We start from the raw sequence: 21,852 nt of genomic DNA, 5'->3' as shown, positions 1-21,852 counted from the left end.
TCTAACAAACTCTTGGACAAACTCTTCCAGGAACGGGTGTATTTATATTGACATCATGTGACACTTTAACCACGCCCAGTTGGACTCCATTCAACTAATTACTGCATGTTCCTTCTGATGCTAAACATTTGCTTGCAGATTGCTCTACCTGAAATCTCCATGGACTTTGTCTTCAACTTCTTTTTACGTTTTCTGGCAGGCCGGAGCCAAGGGCTGTCTGCCTTGGCCTTCTTTTTCACTTTCTTCTTTAAGCTGGATTCAGAACTCTGAGGCAGACAAAATACATCTTAAACAAATTCTACCCCAACCCTTAGCTAACAGAGTTCATTACAAGTCTGCGTTTTAACTTCAACCCCCTGGTGTGCTCTTAAAAAACATGGACTAGGTACATACCTGCAAACTCGTCAGAGAAAAAAAGGTGACAGTGTCCGGGGGGGGGGGATAATGGTGACGCCGACACTGAACTCAAGTAAGTGTTAAGAAATAAGAAAACAATAAAAGAACCAAAACACAAATTATATTATACTGAAAAACATTTATTTTTTCCTTCTCTAGCCTGGACAAGGGCTTCACAAACACTCTTACGCACGCAAACACCATGGAGGGAAACTGAAAAACACTATTTTTCAGTATGTTTTGCATGAATAATGAAAATGAATGAATATGTTTTACTTGAAAAACATTCATTTTTTTTTCACATCTACCCACATCAACATATATCCACACCAGAAACGCTTTAAAATTAGGGCTACGCTTGGGCTACATCCAGCTGACTTAAAGCACTGCTGCGCACACGACAACCTCCATAACGTGTCGTTAATCAGGGTAGCTCAGAATTGGAGTAGTAGCCAGAACTCAGGGCAGAGCACCTGGCTTAAGTTAGGGGCAAATGATAAGGTTACAACCTAAGTTGGCTATCTGAAATACTATATACTTACGTAGCAAGCTAAATGGTTAACTTTAGTTAACAAGACAGTCAGACAATGCAGGAATTAACAACTAGCTAATAATGTTAGATGGCTAGAAAATTTGCCATCTTGCTAACGGAAATTCCAGCATTGGATCCGCTTGTATTGCTTGCTATTAAGCATTTTGCTCGAAGCATAGGCTAACTGTAGGCCTATGAAAAGAAAAAAATGCTAGCTAACGTTATTTTACTTAAAGCCCCTTTCACAATTGGCTCACGAGCACTTTACAACACTTTGCGATCGAAATATTTTAGCCTCGCACGACCCATCTCATACATTGTACGATGCCTCGCATTCGTTGCATGCATTTCAGTGGTCGCTTCAAGTCTCTTCTAAAAAGTGGACATGCACACTATTCAGGCGCGACCTAATACGATCAAATTGATCGCAGTGCAACGCACGAACATTAGTACGAATGTTTTGCAACGTTTTGTGCACTACAAGACTGATGTATGAGTTTTAAAGATCATAGGATGAATCGCAGCTCCCTGTGCGTCTGTTTTGCAACAATGAGACTGTTGCGCAACATTTTATGTAATCTTGCAATGTTTTACTATCAGTGCGCGATTTATCAGCTTCAATTTGCCACGCTTTGTCACTAGTATATAAACTCTGTATAGTCAGCTGCTTCAGACCACCACTGACCATGGATGCTGCTGCACCAATACCTCCTCGCCGTCTATTGGGATTGCTGAATGTCCGAGTACAACTCCAAGAACTCCAGCGAAGACGTTTGGGCGTGCTGGCATTACTTATCCGTCGTCGACTCTAACCTGACTCGTACGTGCACTCGTACCATGGATTCGTTAATTGCACGAGCGCCGCGCGTTCAATCGTCCAATTACCAGATGATTCGCGCCACCCTATCGCACTATCTTACAACACCTGCTTTCATTGTACAACAGTCGCAAGATATATCGCAAGATTTCATGCTTTTGCATTGCACAACGGTCGCTTTAGACGTGCAGGTTTTGCACGACTACTTTTTCATATGCGATTATTTCGGCAACAGTTAACGATCAATATGAAAACGTATCGGTCGCACGAATGTTTGGTCGCTTCTGATCGTGATCCAATTGTGAAACATGCTTTAGCAAACAAATATCTGTTGTTTTAGCTCCAAAAAGGCTGACTTACCTTCAATTACCATCAGAGTTTCCGCATTAGGTTCAGGGGTCTCTTAACAAGCGCGAACATAGATGGCAGTGTGTTTCAAGATCCTGAGGCAAAGGCTGAGATCCCGATTGGTCCAGAAAAAATGTCAATTATAAGAATTGTCCAATAATGGCCTACAACATGGCAGCAAGCCCACCCCCCCTTTCTTGACAGGCGCGAGCTCAGTTGAGATTACGATCGGCCCAGATGCCGCCCCCCCCAAAAAAAACTCTCCGGTTCTACACGATTCACGTGAATGACCCAATTGACAATGAAAAAGGTGACTGTCGCCAAAAAGCAACAAGTTTGCAGGTATGTAGGTAGTAATAACGCACACAAAAAATATCTGTAGACCACTGTCCTACTAGTCTAATGAATTCTACAGTGAGTGAGTGAGTGAGTTCTTGGTATATTGACAGGAAATACTGTAGGGCATGGAAATTGCTCAACTGGTTCAGAAGAACATCTTTAGATTTTACATGAAAGGATGCCTGGTGCTCTCACCAAATCTGACTCATCTTGCTCTTCTTCCCCTTCCTCTTCTCCAGTCTCTTCAGACTCATGCTCCTCTCCAAGCTAAAATCATAAAGAATTTAACAAACGCACATGTCTGGGAAAATCCCTCATGTGGTTAACTTGACATTTTTAACTATATATAGTTTTGAAAATAACTGAATTTCCTGAACTAAAATACATTTCTCTTTTGCACATCTTAATCACAAGTTCTAGCATTTAAAAGTCCCTAAAAATGAAAAAGGAGACAAGGGTAGTTCATGATTTAATTTCAGTTCTTTAAATTAAAAAAAAACCCTGCCGACCTCTACATCTGAAGAACTGAAGGCAAATTTTATGATCAAAATTCCATTTCTCATTTTATTAAATATACGAATGCATTTTTGATCGCTATTTTGTCACTGCTATAGCAAGTTATGAGTGTTTGAAATATGCTCTGTAATATATCAGTCCATATGTCAAAGCAATGGCCGTAAACGAGATTCGTTGAGACCTGTGCGAGACGTCGTAGGACGGAAGTAAAACGTACAGCGGAAATCAAAGTGACCAACATCTACCAACGCTGTCAAAAGCTCTTTCGAATGCTGACGTAATCAAGCCGGAAGTTTTGTTTGATAGCAATCAGGAAAAAGTTTGAAAAAAGTAGGCAGTAATCGTCATTTAAACTCGTTTTTGTGCAATATTTCGTTTGGAAAACAGTTTTCAAAATGGTGGCACTGACACCTGGCTGACACTTCACGTTTCGAAGTCTCGCACAAGTCTCGTGAAGATTGCACAGATAAGTGACGCCTGCCGTGGACCAAACGAACTAAATTCAACATGGCTAAAAACCGAATAGGCCGATAAGTAAAATATTTAATTGCAATTAGTTGCCAATACGAGTCGCGATATAAGGTTACTAAAACCGAAAACGTAATTGAATAACACGTTAATTAAGAAATAAAGCAAGTTTAAAAATGACTTCAGTTCTCCTTTAATAATCTAATTTATATTTATAACCTTTTCATCCCACTGATCTTTGTCAGGGAGGAAATAATCACTGAGTAATTCGGTAAACTGAATTCGGTTGACTACACTTCCCATATTTTTCGTGGATCAGTCAAATATTGTTTTGATGTGATGGCACAAGAACAAGATGCCTTTTTAATTTAAAAAGCAACAGCTGGTATCTAACTACAAATTGAATTAATGATGCTTCTGACCATTTCGTTACGATGGGTAACTATCCGGCAATTTTATCAAATGCTGACATTCACTGTGTGAAGAATTCACCCTTAAAGTACAGAAAGATTTTAAACCACTTTATACAGACTGGATTTTCTAGTGTTCATTAACAGGCTCCTGACACAATATGATCTTTATAGGCAGACAACCAAGGGAAAGTTAGAAATTAGACAAAATGAAAGCATGTCCTTTTGGGGAAAAATTACTGGCCAAAGCTCATCTGGCCAACAGGCAACGTGCTTATCCCATCATGTGTTGTCCGTCGAGCGTCATCCACGTTTCACGAAAATTGCTTCTTCTCTCTCAATTCTTCACCGATTTTTATTCTTTTTGGCAGTAAGGTAGGTCTGCCTGGGATGCATATAGCTTGTACCCAAATATGCATAACTGCAATTAATAATGAAGATATGGAGTAATTAATCCCTAACGAGCAGTTTCCACACAAATCGCTTCTTCTCCCTCAATTCTTCAACGATTTTGATTCTTTCTGGCATGAAGGTAGGGGTGCCTAGCACGCATATAACTTCTACCCAGATTTGCTTAATTACAATTATTAATGAAGTTATGGACTAATTAAGCCTTAATGAGCAGTTCAACAAAAATTGCTTCTTCTCGGTCAATTCCTCATCATTCTGGATTCTTTCTGGCACATAGGTAGGTATTCCTAGGGTGTATATAGTTTCTATAAGGAGCTGGTAGATAGTGTATATAGCTTGCAACATTTATTGCCCAAGGTGGCCCACTTTAGATCGTTCCTTCTCGCCTAGACAGGGCCGGAGTGAGCTACACGGTCACTGACCGTCTCATTGCTGTTTACCAGAATTCAGCCACAACATCATCTGATGATCAACTCAACTGGGAGAAGGAAGACCACACCTGTCTTCTGTTTCTTCTACCTAAGGAATAGTGTTATCTTTATAAACCTGCAGTGGTGCTTGAAACTTTGTGAACCCTTTAGTATTTCCCTTTAGAGAGTGCTCAATTAAACAAATTCTACCAAAGAATGTTTAAAGAACAACAAAAGTTAATGTTTTGGAACGACCAAGTCAAAGTCGTCATTTTAATCCAACAGAAATAGTGTGAGCAGTTCATATGAAGAAACCCACCAACATCTCAGAGTTGAAGCTGTTCTGTACGGAGGAATGGGCTAAAATTCCTCCAAGCCAATGTTCAATACTTATCAAGAGTTACTAGAAACATTTAGGTGCAGTTATTGCTGAAAAAGGGAGTCACACTACATACTGAAGCAATGATTCGCATACTTTTGCCACTCACAGGTATGTGATATTGGATCATTTTCCAGTAATTAAATGACCAAGTATAATATTTTTGTCTTATTTGTTTAACTGGGTTCTCTTTATCTGTTTTTAGGACTTGTGTGAAAATCTGATGTTGTTTTAGGTCACATGTATGCATAAATTAAGAAAATTCTAAAAACGTTCACAAACTTTCAAGCACCACTGTAAAAACTCTGATGCTAACTTTTAGTACAGCCGATCAGTATTGTTTACGTTCTAAGATGACGACGTGCCTTAACTAACAGCCAAATTTTCCCTCTCACATACTGTATATTGGACTGAATTCTACATTTCTGCAGGTTGGTGAGGAAAAACCAAGTCCACACCTGTGGGATTGAAGCCAGTCTGCAGTCCTCCTGAGATGTTTCAGCCATTTCTTTTCCAGTCGTCTCTTCTTCATCTTCGGAATCATCATCTGACTCGTATTCTTCAGACTCGTTCTCTGCTCGATCCCCGTTCACCTGTATGGCCTCTTTTGGCTGCTGCAGAGCAACAGATTGCAAAGAGACCTGTTGAACGTACCCACCCACAAGTCCATGACGGCTCAAAAACACCCACTGTCTACACCCATCAATAAAATAACTCTGACTAAAACATGAAGCACAAGCAAGGGCCAAGACTGCACTGAACCTCCCTGGCTGAACCTGCTGGTGAAAGAGTGCACAAAAATAACCCAAGCTTCAAGATACATCAAGGCTCTATGTAGAGCTGGTGTGTCTGGAATGCAGACCTGAGGAGTGGGCGGAGACTGGGGCACACGCTGGAACATCTCCAGCACCGTGCGCTGCTTTAGCACTTTGGTCTTCTTCTTGGGAACAAGGCTATATGTTCCCATCTTTCTCTTCTTCTTCCTCAACACAGATGCTATTGAGTAAACAAAAGTCTGCAGTCAAATACCAACACATCTAATGCAAATCAACCAGTTTGAAGATCTGGTGTGTGTCTGATTCTTTTTTTTTTTCCCTAACATACACCAGTTAGGCTGGTTTAATTCATTTACAGTTAAGTTTTTTTTTTCCTCCACAGTCAGCTCTATTAGTACCGGCACCCTGTTGGGAAAATATTTTTTCTCAAGGACACTGTAATATTTGAGATTTAATATTTAATAATTGTTTCTTTTACAACCCTGACTTCAAAAAAAAAAAGTTGGGACACTCTTTAAAATGGAAATAAAAACAGAACGCAAATCATTTTCCACGTATATTCAATTGAATACTATACAAATACAAGCCAATGTTCAAATTGAAATCTTGATAAATTTTTTTTTTTTTTGGTAAATAGGCTACTGTATATATTGATTCTGAATTTGATGCCTACAACACGTTCCAAAAAAGTTGGGACAGGAGCAACAAAAGACTGGGAAAGTTGTGGAATGCTCAAAAAACACTTATGTTGAACATTCTACAGGTAAACAGGTTAATTGGTAATTGTAAAGGTTCAGTTGTTCACAAGCAAGGATGGCGCAAAATTCATCACTTTGTGAAAAACTGCATGAGCAAATAGTCCAAGAGTTTAAGAACAGTGTTTCTCAAAGTAAAAGCAAAAGCCATACATCAACAATGTTCAGAAAGAGAAAAAGAACCATCCAGACAGTTACCGGCACAAAAGTTCACGAGGCAGCATCTGTAATGGTAGGGGGGGTGACTTGCATATCTGTGAAGGCGCCATAAATGCTGAAAGGCACCTATAGGTTTTGGAGCAATATATGCTACCATTCAGATGATGCCATCTTCAGGGATGACCCTGCTTATTCCAGCAAGACAATGCCAAGCTACATTCCGCACATTAGAACAGCATGGCTTCGTAGTAAGAGAGCGCAGGTGCTAAACTGGCCTGCCTGTCTCCCATTCAAAATGTGTGGAGCATTATAAAACACAAAATGACAACGGGGACCCCGGACTGTTGAGCAACTGAAGCCGTATATAAAGCAAGAATAGGAAAGAATTTCACGTTAATAACTTCAACAATTAGTGTCCTCAGTTCCCAAACACTTATTGAGTGTTGCTAAAAAGTGATGCAACACCAATTCGATTAGTTGGTTCTCGGAATCGCTGCTTGAAGAAAATGCAAAATGAAAAAAAAAAATCGAAGTCAAACTCCCACCAACAGAAAAACATCGTGGCTGATGGTTCAAAATACTGAAGACTGCAGGTTGAGGTCACGTGACGTCGAAAACCAATCAAATCGCCCCTTTCACTTTAGATAAAGACTTGTGGAAGAAACATGCCTGTGGAGGGGAATCCTGCAAAGCCTGTGTTTGAGATTGTTAGGATATTCAGTGAACAGAAGCGTAAAATCTTTGACGGGTGTGTCGAAATTCAAGAGGGGGAAAACTTTGCACAGTTGTACTCAAGATGCCGTGAGCTTCTTACCCTGCGATGTGCCAACTTGGACAACAACTCTGTGGAGGTGGATTTGATTTATATATTTCATTGATTGATGTGAGGGGCAAACAAAAAATCATTCGAAGTATTTAGCTATCAGAAGTAGCCTACTCCTGGTCAAATCTTTTTTTCTGTGCATTGTAGATGTTCAACTGACTGTAATTCAATCGTTTATTTAGCCTCTGTTTACTGGTTTGCCTGATAAAAGATGTGCAGCCAGAGCTAGCCCTGCTGACAAGGACAATACATGACAAATTTACTGTAGGCCTACTGGGTTTATTCCCTTGTTCATTTATTCTGGGTAGCATCCCTCTTGAGCAGGGCTGCTGACTGTTGTGTAGTGAGCGTGAGATACATGCGTATGACTACCCTCTATTTCCACCGCTAATTTTACCATCAGAGCATTTTTTTTTATTTTATTTTATTTTTATTTCGCTCGCTCGCTTCATATTTTTCCTGAAAAAATCAGAGAACCAACTAATTAAATTGGTGTGGCCTAAACATGCCCCATCCCAAATTTTTGGAAAGTGTTTCAGGCATTACATTCATGATGAGTGTATATTAACAAAAATAAATAAAGTTTATATATCAGTTTGAACATTAAAATATCTAAATGTCTTGTCTTTGTACCGTATTAAATTGAATATTGGTCAAAAAGGATTTGCAAATCACTACATTCTGGTTTTATTTACGTTTTACACAGCATCCCAACTTTTTTGGATTGAGGGTTGTAATATTTCAGATTTTATTCGAGGTTGCTCACATGTAAACTCACTTTGTTATCTATCACACAATGAGGAAAACCAAAACGCGTTCAACAACAACAAAAAAAAAAAAAAAAAAAAAAAAAAAAGACAGATGGCTGCCAGCATGCACAATCTGGTAATGAACAGAAGAAAAAAAAATTCCATTAGGCACAATCAGGGCTGTAAAAAGAAAAGTTTCAGAAGTCTAAAAGTTTGCTAAGAAGAGAATCTCTCTCAGTATATCTATTCAAGATCTATCAAATTGTGAGGGAATCACATTTGCACAGCCTTCTTCATTCCACAAATTTTCAACAGGATTTAGATTTGGGCTCTGACTAGGCCATTCAAAGATATTTACCATATTCTGAAGCCATGTCCTTTGATGACTTGGTTTTGCGTTTTAGTTCTTCATCATGCTAGAAGATGAAGTGTCTTCACTTTCAGCTGTCTAACATCCATGATTCCCCCCATCTTGAACCCCAGTTCCAGCTGAATAGAAGCAGTTCCATAACATGATGCTGCCACCACCATGCTTCATCGTGTTCTTTCGGTGATAAACTGTCTTGTTTTTATGACAAACAGATTTTTGAGAATTATGCCCAAAAAGTTTCTACCTTGGGCTCATCAGACCAGAACACATTTTGTCACATTCTGTCAAAATTTAGGAAGGTTGGATGGTTTTTAACTACAGGCTTCCCCATAGCCAATACATGAAGAATATCAAAGATTGTTGCTGGATGTAGGGATCGAGCAGTACTTGGCAACCATTCCTGCAGCAGCTCCTTTACTGTTAATTTAGATCTCCTGGCAGCCACTCTGATTAATTTGCGTCTTGACCTTTCATTAAATTTTGGAGATACACTGCAACCCCGCTATAATGCACTCGTACTACAAATTTTCGCATATAACAAACTAAGTTTGTGTCCTCCACCTTTCGTGACACTGAGTCGGAGTCTTCAAGAAAACATCACCACTGTGTCATATCCATGCACACCGGCACTCAAAATGCACGACACCATTAGGACTAATTACAACCCCGATTCCAAAAAAGTTGGGACAAAGTACAAATTGTAAATAAAAACGGAATGCAATAATTTACAAATCTCAAAAACTGATATTGTATTCACAATAGAACATAGACAACATATCAAATGTCGAAAGTGAGACATTTTGAAATTTCATGCCAAATACTGGCTCATTTGAAATTTCATGACAGCAACACATCTCAAAAAAGTTGGGACAGGGGCAATAAGAGGCTGGAAAAGTTAAAGGTACAAAAAAGGAACAGCTGGAGGACAAAATTGCAACTCATTAGGTCTATTGGCAATAGGTCATTAACATGACTGGGTATAAAAAGAGAAGAGCATCTTGGAGTGGCAGCGGCTCTCAGAAGTAAAGATGGGAAGAGGATCACCAATCCCCCTAATTCTGCGCCGACAAATAGTGGAGCAATATCAGAAAGGAGTTCGACAGTGTAAAATTGCAAAGAGTTTGAACACATCATCTACAGTGCATAATATCATCAAAAGATTCAGAGAATCTGGAAGAATCTCTGTGCGCAAGGGTCAAGGCCGGAAAACCAGACTGGGTGCCCGTGATCTTTGGGCCCTTAGACGGCACTGCATCACATACAGGCATGCTTCTGTATTGGAAATCACAAAATGGGCTCAGGAATATTTCCAGAGAACATTATCTGTGAACACAATTCACCGTGCCATCCGCCGTTGCCAGCTAAAACTCTATAGTTCAAAGAAGAAGCCGTATCTAAACATGATCCAGAAGCGCAGACGTCTTCTCTGGGCCAAAGCTCATTTAAAATGGACTGTGGCAAAGTGGAAAACTATTCTGTGGTCAGATGAATCAAAATTTGAAGTTCTTTATGGAAATCAGGGACGCCGTGTCATTCGGACTAAAGAGGAGAAGGACGACCCAAGTTGTTATCAGCGCTCAGTTCAGAAGCCTGCATCTCTGATGGTGTGGGGTTGCATTAGTGCATGTGGCATGGGCAGCTTACACATCTGGAAAGACACCATCAATGCTGAAAGGTATATCCAGGCTCTAGAGCAACATATGCCCCTATCCAGATGACGTCTCTTTCAGGGAAGACCTTGCATTTTCCAGCATGACAATGCCAAACCACATACTGCATCAATTACAGCATCATGGCTGCGTAGAAGAAGGGTCCGGGTACTGAACTGGCCAGCCTGCAGTCCAGATCTTTCACCCATAGAAAACATTTGGCGCATCATAAAACGGAAGATACGACAAAAAAGACCTAAGACAGTTGAGCAACTAGAATCCTACATTAGACAAGAATGGGTTAACATTCCTATCCCTAAACTTGAGCAACTTGTCTCCTCAGTCCCCAGGTGTTTACAGACTGTTGTAAAGAGAAAAGGGGATGTCTCACAGTGGTAAACATGGCCTTGCCCCAACTTTTTTGAGATGTGTTGTTGTCATGAAATTTAAAATCACCTAATTTTTCTCTTTAAATGATATTTTCTCAGTTTAAACATTTGATATGTCATCTATGTTCTATTCTGAATAAAATATGGAATTTTGAAACTTCCACATCATTGCATTCCGTTTTTATTTACAATTTGTACCTTGTCCCAACTTTTTTGGAATCAGGGTTGTACAATGCATCTATTCCAGATTAGAGCACAATCACAGTATGCGCTTATAAGGGCTCTAAATGCACAGACTTGGTGAAGTATACATGCTGTACTGAGTGTCTCACATTACCAAGCCTTGTATCTGTTTATTGCCTTTCTGATTTTGACTTTGTTTTATGTATTTGGACTCTGGCTTTCATCTTTGCCTCAACTATTCCGTTTGTGCTTCGCTTGACCATTGCCTGTTTCACGACCCTACCTTTGTCTTACACTTTTGAACTGTTTGCCTACCTGTTTTTAAATAAACACTCTTCCTGCAATTACATCCGTCATTCGCCTTCTTACATGACACACTGAGACGCATGTTCCTCTTCCCACCAGAGACAAACAATAAGTAATCAAGTCCACAGTCAAGTTAACAAGACATGTTAACACCATAAAACAAAGGTTTAACTAGCCTCGCTTATGCCCAGGTCAGACGGCAGAAAGACGCATGCTGCGACCTGCGATCGGTCAGGTGGCAACCGATCGCAGGTGGACGTAGGCGTTTTGAGTCAAATCCTTTGTTGTGGTCAGATGCATCGCAAGACGCAGAGTTTTTAAGCTGAATCAACCAGTCGGAAGCAGACGCAGCGGACAGAAAACCTTTAAAAAAAATATATAAGGCCATAAGATTGCTCGCAGGTTGTTGTAAACTATTTGCAGGTGCAGTCTGCGTGCACCTGCGATGCATCACAGCCATCTCTAAAGACTTGTCTTCCTCTGTGTCAAGCTGCCATTACCTGCTTCAACCTGCGCTTGGTTGCTCAAGCGTTGCACGACCACCTGCCTCTACATGCGTCAACCTGCTATTTGCACCGATTGGAAGCGAATCGAGCTGAAATGCAAACGGATCATGATCCACTTGCGTCAACCTGCCTCTGCTAAAGACCCTCTGCAACACTCTGCTATTATCTGCATTGATTTTATCGCAGGTAGACACAAGTAGTTGAAAACTAGTCGCAGCCTGCCGTCTGACCTGGGCATTAGGTGTCGATCACTAATAATTATTGAGAACGGTGATCAAAGGACTGATAAAAGGACGAAATGACTGCAGATACCGCTAAACTTAACACCTAGTTAAAGCATACCGACAGCATATTTATACCCCCCACCCAGCCCCACGGCACGACATCATAACGACGTCATCGGTGATTTGCAGCACATGAATGAACTGACCGGTGAAGCTTTAGAAAACATAATGAGTCAGTGGGTGGACGTTTACAACAATGTACAGGGCATCATTCACTCGGCACAAAAGGTGATCGGCTGCAGCCTACCTTCACTTGAGGACTTTTTTGCCTCCAGGACACTGAGGCGGGCAGGAAAGATTGTGGATGATCCCTCCCACCCTGGACATAAACTCTGAGACACTCCCCTCCGGCAGGAGGCTGCGGTCCATCAAGACCAAAACCTCAGGCCACAGAAACAGTTTCTTTCCTACCACTGCTGACCTCAAACATGACTAGTGACCCCCCACTTACTCTGCCTCCCCCGCCAGTACCATACCTCAGACTCCTAGCCCACTCTGCCCCCCCCACCTCAATAAACAAGACCAGTGACCCCATTTACTCTGCCCCCCCAGTTATTTACCTGATTTGCACATTTATCTTATTGGTTACCTGATTTGCACAGTTTATTTATTTTATCTTATTTTTATCTTGTTTACTTAGCTCTTATTTCTTAATATCTTATAATAGACCGTTATGTAGCTCCTTTATTAGGATAGACTGTCTTTATTTAGTATTTATTTATTTAGCACCTTAACTCCAAGCCAAATTCCTTGTAGTTGCAACAATTACTTGGCAATAAAGCTTCTTCTGATTCAATACACCGGTAACCTCCATCATTTCCATAACAAACAAAGAAATCACCACCTCCATTTGTGATCCTTTAACTCAGTCAATGATCTGTGATAGTGACTCGAAGGAAGAAATTTGTGATAAGGAGAATGTGCCTAAGGTGGTGTTTACATTAGACCGTATCCGTCTCGTTTTCGTTGCGGATGCACTGTCTGTTCACATTAAAACGCCGGGAAACGACTCCACAGGCGGAACAACTTGAATCCGCCAGGGCCCACGTATTCAATCCATTACGTATCTGATCCGGTGCTATGTAAACATTGAGGAACGAGGATACGCTGTGCTGAGCTCTAGCTGACGTCGTCATTGGACAACGTCACTGTGACATCCACCTTCCTGATTTGCTGGCGTTGGTCATGCCACGTTGGTCATGTGACGCGACTGCTGAAAAACGGCGCGGACTTTCACTTCCTGCTATTTGTCCCGAATCACTGCTCGTGCGCTTCACTCGTGCGCGCTGTGAGCTGCGCAGGGCCGGAGTGCGCACCCTCCAGAGGGCACTCGCTGTTCAGGGCGGAGTGATTTGGAGCGCAGGATGCCTGCGGAGCCGAGCGTATCCGTGTATTGGCGTTGCTGTGTGCACGCGAATCGTGTATTGGCGTTGCTGTGTGCACGCGAATCGTTTTAAAAACGTTAATCTGATGATCTGCTGATACGGTCTAATGTAAACACCACCTAAAATTCCGCATCTAACATGAGCGTTTGGAGTGACAAGTGGGTCCATTTCAGTATTACAAAACTTTTCGGGACATCCCCCAAGGAGTTCGTTATAGCAGGGTTTTGGTGTATATCCTGTTCCTAGTAAAGTCATTTAGGAGCCTCATTTTCTCCACTTGTTGATGGCCTTCAGTGTCCGATGGTATATCTAATATTTTCAAAATTCTTTTTTACCTCTCTCCTCATCAATACTTTTCAACAACGAGATCCTGCATGTGCTTTGTGGACCATTGCTTTGGTAGACAGATGAAACCACAAATATATGTCAAGGTGAACTTCACTTCGGGTTGATCAGAATCACTCAGATGGTTTCGATTCCCAGCCACCACCATATCACACAACACCTACCAACCGGGAAGGGTGGGGCTAGCATGTGCTTCCTCAGATACAAGAGAAGCTTCCTCATGCAATTTCGTAAGGTAGCTTAAGACGTTCAAAGGAGCACTGTGTGTACTCAGAGATGTCGGAGACTGGCTAGTGTCGCTGTGAGTGACTGGGGACAGACAGAGTATGCCGTCCCTCCCCTCCTCAGAGTACAGGAAATTTTGTTCGTCCCAAGTTTTTTACCTGAATTTTATTGCTTGGTCATCTCCATTTCATTTCTTGCATAAAAAAACCCTGCAATTTTAACCGGGGTGTGTAGACTTGTGTACTTTACATGAGTTTTAACTGTAAGACAGTCCACATACACAAACCTACAATTCTAAAGGAAATTCAAACGGTCTGTCTGGAGGAGTGGTCCAAGATCTATTCCAGGAAGAGACTCGGTGCTGTTATTCTAGCCAAGCCTTCGCTAAATATGAATTTTAGGAAACTTTCTTTCCTAAACATTAGTTATTACATGTTATTTACTAATTTAAAGTTTTCATGAAGAAATATGCACCAATATTTCCAGAGCTCACTAAAATGACTTAGAGTGCCTGCTGTACTGAAAACAAGCTGATAAGAATATGCCAGATTCGTATGTAACCTGTGTGTGGCTTGGCTGGTGTGGCGATTGGTGCTGGTGTGGCATCAGGTTGCTTCTGAGGTAGCTGGTTCTGAGTGGGAGGAGCCTGCACAGGCAGTTGAGCTTCGGGTCTGTCCACACCCTCACCTTTCACCACGCTTGGCTCTTTTATTTCCCTGTTTAAAACCTGCAGAAGTCAAATGCATAAGTTTAACTCTGGATTTACATAACAGTAAAATCAGACAACTGTGAAACAACCATGTGTTTGCACTAGCAGGTGACAAGTCTCTCGTGTCGCTTGTAGTTTCGCCTCTTTTGGGAATGTTGTGAATGCTATTGTTGCTTGTTGGTGTGCACTGTCCAGAGATACAGAAGCAGCTATATACAACTTCTAAAGTGAACGAGGTAAAACACAAATTAAATGCAGTGTCTTGCAAAAGTATGCATCCCCCTTGGTGCTTGTCCTGTTTTGTCGCATTGCAAGCTAGAATTAAAATGGATTTTGGAAGGTTAGCACCATTTGATTTACACAACATGCCTACCACTTTAAAGGTGAAAACTGTTTTATTGTGACACAAACAATAATTAAGATTGGGGGGGGGGGGGGGGGGGGGGACACAAAACCAAAAAAAAAAAAAAAACACAGAAATCTGGAGTGTACATAGGTATTGACCCCCCAAAGTCAATACTTCGTCAAGCCACCTTTTGCTCCAATTACAACTGCAAGTCTCTTGGGGTATGTCTCTATTAGCTTAGCACATCTACCCACAGGGATTTTTACCCATTTCTGAAGGCAAAACTGCTCCAACTCCTTCAAGTTAGATGGGTTGTGTTGGTGTACAGCAATCTTCAAGTTATACCACAGATTCTTAATTGGATTGAGGTCTGGGCTTTGATTAGGCCAGGGGTTTTCAAAGTGTGGGAGAGTCAGCCCCCCCTCGGAGAGCAAATAAACAACAGCGCCCCCCCCCTTACAATTTTTGTTGTTGCTATACTTAATGTTCCATTCGTATTTTTAAAAAATGGTTGTTGTACACGTTATTTTTTTCTTTTTCACATTTTAAACATCTGTGCTTTTTAAAACATCTTGTTTTACACATTTTAAACATCCCATAGCATCGTTAGCTAGCACCTCTTGGCAGACAACACACTGTGGCAGTGGAGCATCTTCAGATCCAGTCCATGAAAATCCAAACTTTAAATAATCGTGGTCATACTTCCTTCTTTTTCCAGTCCCCCAGGATTCCGCGGGCCTTTTTTGTGATTGTTGCGGACTAAAATGTCTGATGTTGCCGGGGGGGGGGGGGGGGGGGGGGGGGGGGTGTTCCAAAAAAATTGCGATGAAAGTTGCGGTGTTTTTTAGGTTTTTGTTGCGATTACATTGCGGGAGGAAGTGAAAGTTGCGAGAAATTGTTGCGATTTTCTCTTTTTGTGATTAAAATTGAGTGATATGTTAAATATTAAGTTATTACTGAAAAACTATTGATTAAAAAAACAAAGAGAAATGGTCCTATAAACAACTTTACCAATATAAAAGATTACCAGAACTACAAAAATGCAGAAAAATCGGCTTTACTTATCCAAATGCACCTGTTGGTTCTAAAGTTAAAGTGCAGAGAACCTCACAGCACAACATGAAGTTACCTTAAAATATAATATAAATGCCTCAGCTTTCATTTAAGAAAAAAAATATTAATACTAGTACTGTGTGCAGGCAGTCTCTCCTGAAGACTAAATTAAACAATAATTATAAACTAATAAAATAAATGGCTCAGGCTTCATAGAAGAAAAAAACAATTTGAACAGAATCTCACAGTATGATGCTGAAGCTGCCTAAACAATGGAAAATAAAATACCATTTTGGCAAAAATGTTGGCATCCATTAACTTCTTGTATTAAGTAAAAAATAAATAAAGTGCACACAGTCCTTTACTGTAAACATAACACACTTTCAGTGTTGCCAGATACTGCTGATGTTTTCCAGTCCAAAATATGTTCAAAACCCGTCAAAATGCACTTGAAATCGTCTAATCTGGCAACACGACGTGCATGCTGCTTCTCTTGAACACACGGAAGTAAGGCGGAAGGTAGTTTGTCGACGTCATCTCAAGACGACGCCAACGATTGGTCAAATTTGCAGGAAAGTTGCGGTGATTGGATATAATTGCAACACCACCCTGAATTCGCGGGGATTGGTTGAATTTGCGCTGAAGTTGCAAATCACAACATCCTGGAGGCTCTGGTTTTTTGCTTGGCCCAGACTTTGTCTCCTCACTCCCTGTAGCTTTAGGTACTAAAAATCGATCCATTTTGTCTCTCACGTTGCGCCCCCCCTGAAGAACTCTCGCGCCCCCCGGGGGGGGCGCGCCCCACACTTTGAAAAGCCCTGGATTAGGCCATTCTAAGACATTAAAATCAAAGTCCTTCCCACGCCATGTGGCGCATAGGGCGGCACCGATCTCCGTTTCCGTAGCCTTCGGCCTCTCGCCTATTACATAGCTAGGGTTACAGTGGGGGGCTAGTCCTCTGGTAACCACGAGAGTTTGGCTCCCCACTCACATCTGTATTGCAGCATGCCTTGCCAGACGGCAGTAGGTACCATTTTTATGATAGTCTTTGGCAGAACCCGACCGTGAGTAGAATTCGCAATCTCCCGATTGAGGGGCGGACACGCTAACCACTAGGTCACTCGCCGGTACCAAGACATTAAAATGGTTCCCTTTAAACCACTCCAGTGTTAGACATGGGGTAATCATAATTGTAAGCGTAATTGATTGTAATCGATTACTTTTATATGTAATCATAATGTAATCGTACTCAGGAAACATGCTGTAATTGTAATCATAATCGTAGGTACCGGTAATAGTAATCATAGGTACCGATAATGGTAATCATATAAGTAGAACAAAATTACATGATGGTAAAAATACAAGTGAAGAACATTGGTACCTTGTGTATACTGAGCATCTTTTGCCCCTTTTCCACCAAAGCAGTTCCAGAGCTGGTTCAGGGCCAGTGCTTAGTTTGGAACCGGGTTTTCTGTTTCCACTGACAAAGAACTGGCTCTGGGGCCAGAAAAACCGGTTCCAAGCTAGCACCAACTCTCTGCTGGGCCAGAGGAAAGAACCGCTTACGTCAGCAGGGGGGCGGAGTTGTTAAGACCAACAACAATAAGACCGCGGAAGATCGCCATTTTTAAGCGACAAGAAGCAGCAGCTGTACAAACGCGAAGTCATCCATTATTATTATTGTTGTTGCCGCTGCTGCTTCTTTCGTGTTGTTTTTGCTTCGATATTCGCGCCAAGGTTTAAGCAAACGTAGCGACGTAACTGACGTATACAGCGACGTAATGACGTATACAGCGACGTAATGACGTGGCACCGCGGGCTATGGAAAAGCAAACTGGTTCTCAGCTGGCTCGCAAGTTGAACAAGTTGTGAAGCAGCACCAGCACTGGCCCCGAACCAGCCCTGGAACTGATTTGGTGGAAAAGGGGTATTTGGTCCATTTACCTGCAAGGTCAGTAGACTTAAACCCTCTGGGGTCTGAGGGTATTTTCTGGCACTCTAATGATTTTACTATGCTCTAATTTTATCATCAATTTCAACAAATCTAAGCAGTATTTTCAAAGTCATATGACTTTTTGTATTCAGCACAAGTTCAGCTACAATAATATCTATGTAGTATGTATGTCATGATTGTACTTTAAAAAAATAACAAATGAAGATGTTGTAAAAAGCAGTTTTAGAATTGTGTTGGAATGTGTGAAAAAACATGACCTTACCCATTGTGATGAACCGTTTTGGTCACGTGAGGTGATTGTGTTCAGTCTTAGCCCATGTTTACATTAGACCGTATCAGCGGATCATCAGATTAACGTTTTTAAAACGATTAGTGTGCACACAGCAACACCAATACACGATTTGCGTGCACACAGCAACACCAATACACGGATACGCTCGGCTCCGCAGGCATCCTGCGCTCCAAATCACTCTGCCCTGAACAGCGAGTGCCCTCTGGAGGGTGCGCACTCCGGCCCTGCGCAGCTCACAGAGCGCGCGAGTGAAGTGCACAAGCTGTGATTCGAGACCGAGCCGCTGTGTGTGTGATCCCAGCGCATATCACTTACCACTTGCAAGTGGAAGGATGGCAAGCCTAAAGACAATCATAACTACACAATGGGCAGTATTTGCATCAGTATTTGCAGTATTTTCATACTTTTATACTCTTTAATGAAAGGTGATACAAGGCGGAAGTCCGCGCCGTTTTTCAGCAGTCGCGTCACATGACCAACGCCAGCGAATCAGGAAGGTGGATGTCACAGTGACGTTGTCCAATGACGACGCCAGCTAGAGCTCAGCACAGCGTATCCGCATATTCTCAATGTTTACACAGCACCAGACCAGACACGATCTGGATTGAATACGTGGACCCTGGCGGATTCCCGTTTCCCAGCGGTTTAATGTAAACGGACAGCGCATCCGCAAAGAAAACGAGACAGATACGGTCTAATGTAAACTTGGCCATAGGAATGGATCAAGCACCAAAACTTAAATCTGCTCCATTGATTTGGCCAATTGACTGGCCATCAAAAAATGTATGTCCTATTGTTTTGGGATAAAGGGTTGGTAGTGGGAGGGGTATTCACTGAGAAGAGTTAAAGATTTTTCATATTCAATGAGAAGAGGAGTGAAAACCCCTCCCACTGCCAACCCTTAATCCCATGAGGTCAAGCCAGTCCCAATGGGTAAGGTCATGTTTGTTTGTTTTTTTCCCCACACATTCCAACACAGTTCTAAAACTGATTTTTACAACAGCTTCATTTATCTGGTATTTGACTCTATTCAGTGCATCTTGAAATTAACACTTGTACTATTTTACTCAGTTCAGAGCCACAACCAACTCTGTTACACAATTACTCTAATTTTGCTCCCACTCCAACTCCAAATTTTACTCTCTACATTCAAAATTGAGCAAAATTAACTATTTTGCGGAAAATACTTTTAACTCTGGAAAAAACTTCAGTCATTTTTCCTGTGTATGCACTACAGCACACCCATCAACCGATCTGCTCATCACAAATAGAAGAAAGAAATTATGTCTGTTTTCACATATAGACCCCGTCCACACGTAGCCGGGTATCTGCTAAATCGAAGATATTTTTCTACGTTTTGGCCTGTCATCCACATGAAAACACATCAAAAACGAATATTTAAAAAAACTCCGGGCAAAGTGAAGATTTTTGAAAACTCCGTGTATGCCTTTTCGTGTAGACAGAGATAACCGGAGGTTTGCGTTTTAGAACATCACAATCTGCGCCAAAAAAAATGACAACAAATCTGCCCTGACGTCAAACGTGCAACCTTTGTTTACTGCAGAAGCCAGATTAAGCATGGACTTAAGCTAGCCGCACACCACGGCGATCCACGCGATACCGAACAGACCCATTTCAGAGCCGACTCCCGACAGGGCACGCACATATCCCCCGACTGTTGACGAGTGCAGTCGCGATTGAAGCGACACGTGACAACTTAATAGCTTTGTGATTGGCTATTGGATATAGTTACTGTTAAATCCAACACTTGAAGATGCTACAGGCTGAATTACAAATGACACAACATGGAATATGTAGCGCACTATCTAGGCTGCATGAGCTATTATTTCCAACCTTAAATAGTGCACTTATATAGGGGAGTTAAAGCGATTTGGAATTCAGCCACACAACTTGAGCAGAGTGGCTTTCCAGCCCACTGTGTCTATGGATAAAGCTTCAGTCTATGGAATTACAGTATATACCTGCATTAGGTGCTACCAACACGTATTTCTCGCGCTAGAAATTGTGTTTAATGATGTCACGTGTTATATGCGAAAGATATGATTGGCTATTGCTAGCGACTCTCGCCGATCAGTCTGGCTCCCGATTAGTTTTTCGAATCGGCTGTGAGATGAGTCGGTACCATCGAAAACTAGTGTTTACGCCTGACTCGCGACTTCAGTTGGCTCGGTACGCTGAAAATCGGCGTAGTGTGCGGCTAGCTAGAGAGTAATGGATCGGAGTAGTGCCTTGAAAGCGTTAATTATTGTGCAGGTGCTATTTACATGTTTAATTTTAGAAGCCCAACTACTGCTCCAAGAGCACAGGCGATGTGATTAGGGGGTAGGATTTGGGGAAATAACCATCTACAGGTTTGGAATGCTTATGAATGTGATTGAAAACGCAGATGTTCGGTTATGTGTGGAAGGGATTTTTTTCGAAGACGAGGTGGTGTGGATAAAACATTTTTATAAACGGAGGGGGGGGAAATGTTCGGTTTTAAAAATACCCGGCTACGTGTGTACATGGCAATAGTCTCTTGCACTTTAATGTACACTGGCCAGTTTTACATTAATAATAGAGACTATGTGAAAACATTCATAATGAAAAATTATAATAAATGTTGCAAGTAAAACTAACACTTTTTTTCTTTATTTTCATCATTTGATTGATTGAATAGTATTGCACATAAGTGCCCAAATTTGTCCACAAATAGGTCAAAAGCACTTGTCCATGACAGAATTTGGCATAGTATTTGCTGTAATCGTAATTGTGCTCAAGTAATCATAATTGTAATTGCAATTGTAGTACATGTGATGTAATCATAACTGTAATCTAAATTTTAGAAGTAATCGTAATTGAATTTCATGTAATCGCCTGAAGTCTATCCAATGTAGCTTTAGCAGTATGTTTAGGGTCATTGTCCTGCTGGAAAGTGAACCTTCGTTCCAGTCTCAAACCTCTTGTCGACTCAAACAGGTTTTCCTCCAAAATTGGCCTGTATTTAGTGTAGGGCTGTCCCCGACCAAGGATTTTCTTGGTCGACCAGTGGTCGTGCATTCACTCCGACTAATCGACTAATCGCCCCCCCCCCCTCGAGGTATTCAATTAGATTTTTAAATCCCTCACCACTGATGATATTCACAGGTCGCATGTCCAGCGCGATGAAATCAGCTATTTTGTCAGTTATGTCTCTCTTCCTTTTTTCAGATAGAGAAGGTTTCATTACGAGCTTTTGCGGAGTCAGTGATGAGGATGAGGATGATGATGCCGTGGAGGAGGCTGGCTCATCGCAATAAAGTGGATGCGCCTGTAGAGAGATTGTAAAACAGTGAGCTGGATAATTTAGCTTTACCAGTAGCCAGTAACCAGTAGGCCTACGTATTGCAATCAAACTTCAGGTTGCAAGGGGTAGGCTAGCTAGGCTAGTAGGCTACTTACATGGTTGAGGTGGTAAAGCATGTTCGTCGTGGAAGAATGAAAGGCGAATGTTTTTTTGCAAATTCTGCACGTAACCCTCTTTGGGTCATCTTTGTTCTTTTCGAAATGATCCCATATTTTAGAGCTC

The 21,852-nt window shown here is 41.5% G+C and overlaps 1 protein-coding gene across 1 annotated transcript in view; it reads right to left on the bottom strand.

Annotated features, from left to right (window-relative positions):
* ehmt1b (euchromatic histone-lysine N-methyltransferase 1b) overlaps positions 1–21,852 on the bottom strand; it is a 66,045-nt gene that overhangs the window by 35,984 nt on the left and 8,209 nt on the right. The window contains 5 exon segments of the mRNA XM_060935525.1: positions 149–266; positions 2,628–2,699; positions 5,485–5,640; positions 5,889–6,022; positions 14,492–14,657. Of these exon segments, the coding sequence (XP_060791508.1) occupies positions 149–266; positions 2,628–2,699; positions 5,485–5,640; positions 5,889–6,022; positions 14,492–14,657 (646 nt within the window).

Source organism: Neoarius graeffei, chromosome 12, assembly GCF_027579695.1.
Source record: "Neoarius graeffei isolate fNeoGra1 chromosome 12, fNeoGra1.pri, whole genome shotgun sequence".
Taxonomy (NCBI): Eukaryota; Metazoa; Chordata; class Actinopteri; order Siluriformes; family Ariidae; genus Neoarius; species Neoarius graeffei.
The sequence above is the reverse complement of the archived record's forward strand: the minus strand, read 5'-3'. Positions and strand labels throughout refer to the sequence as shown.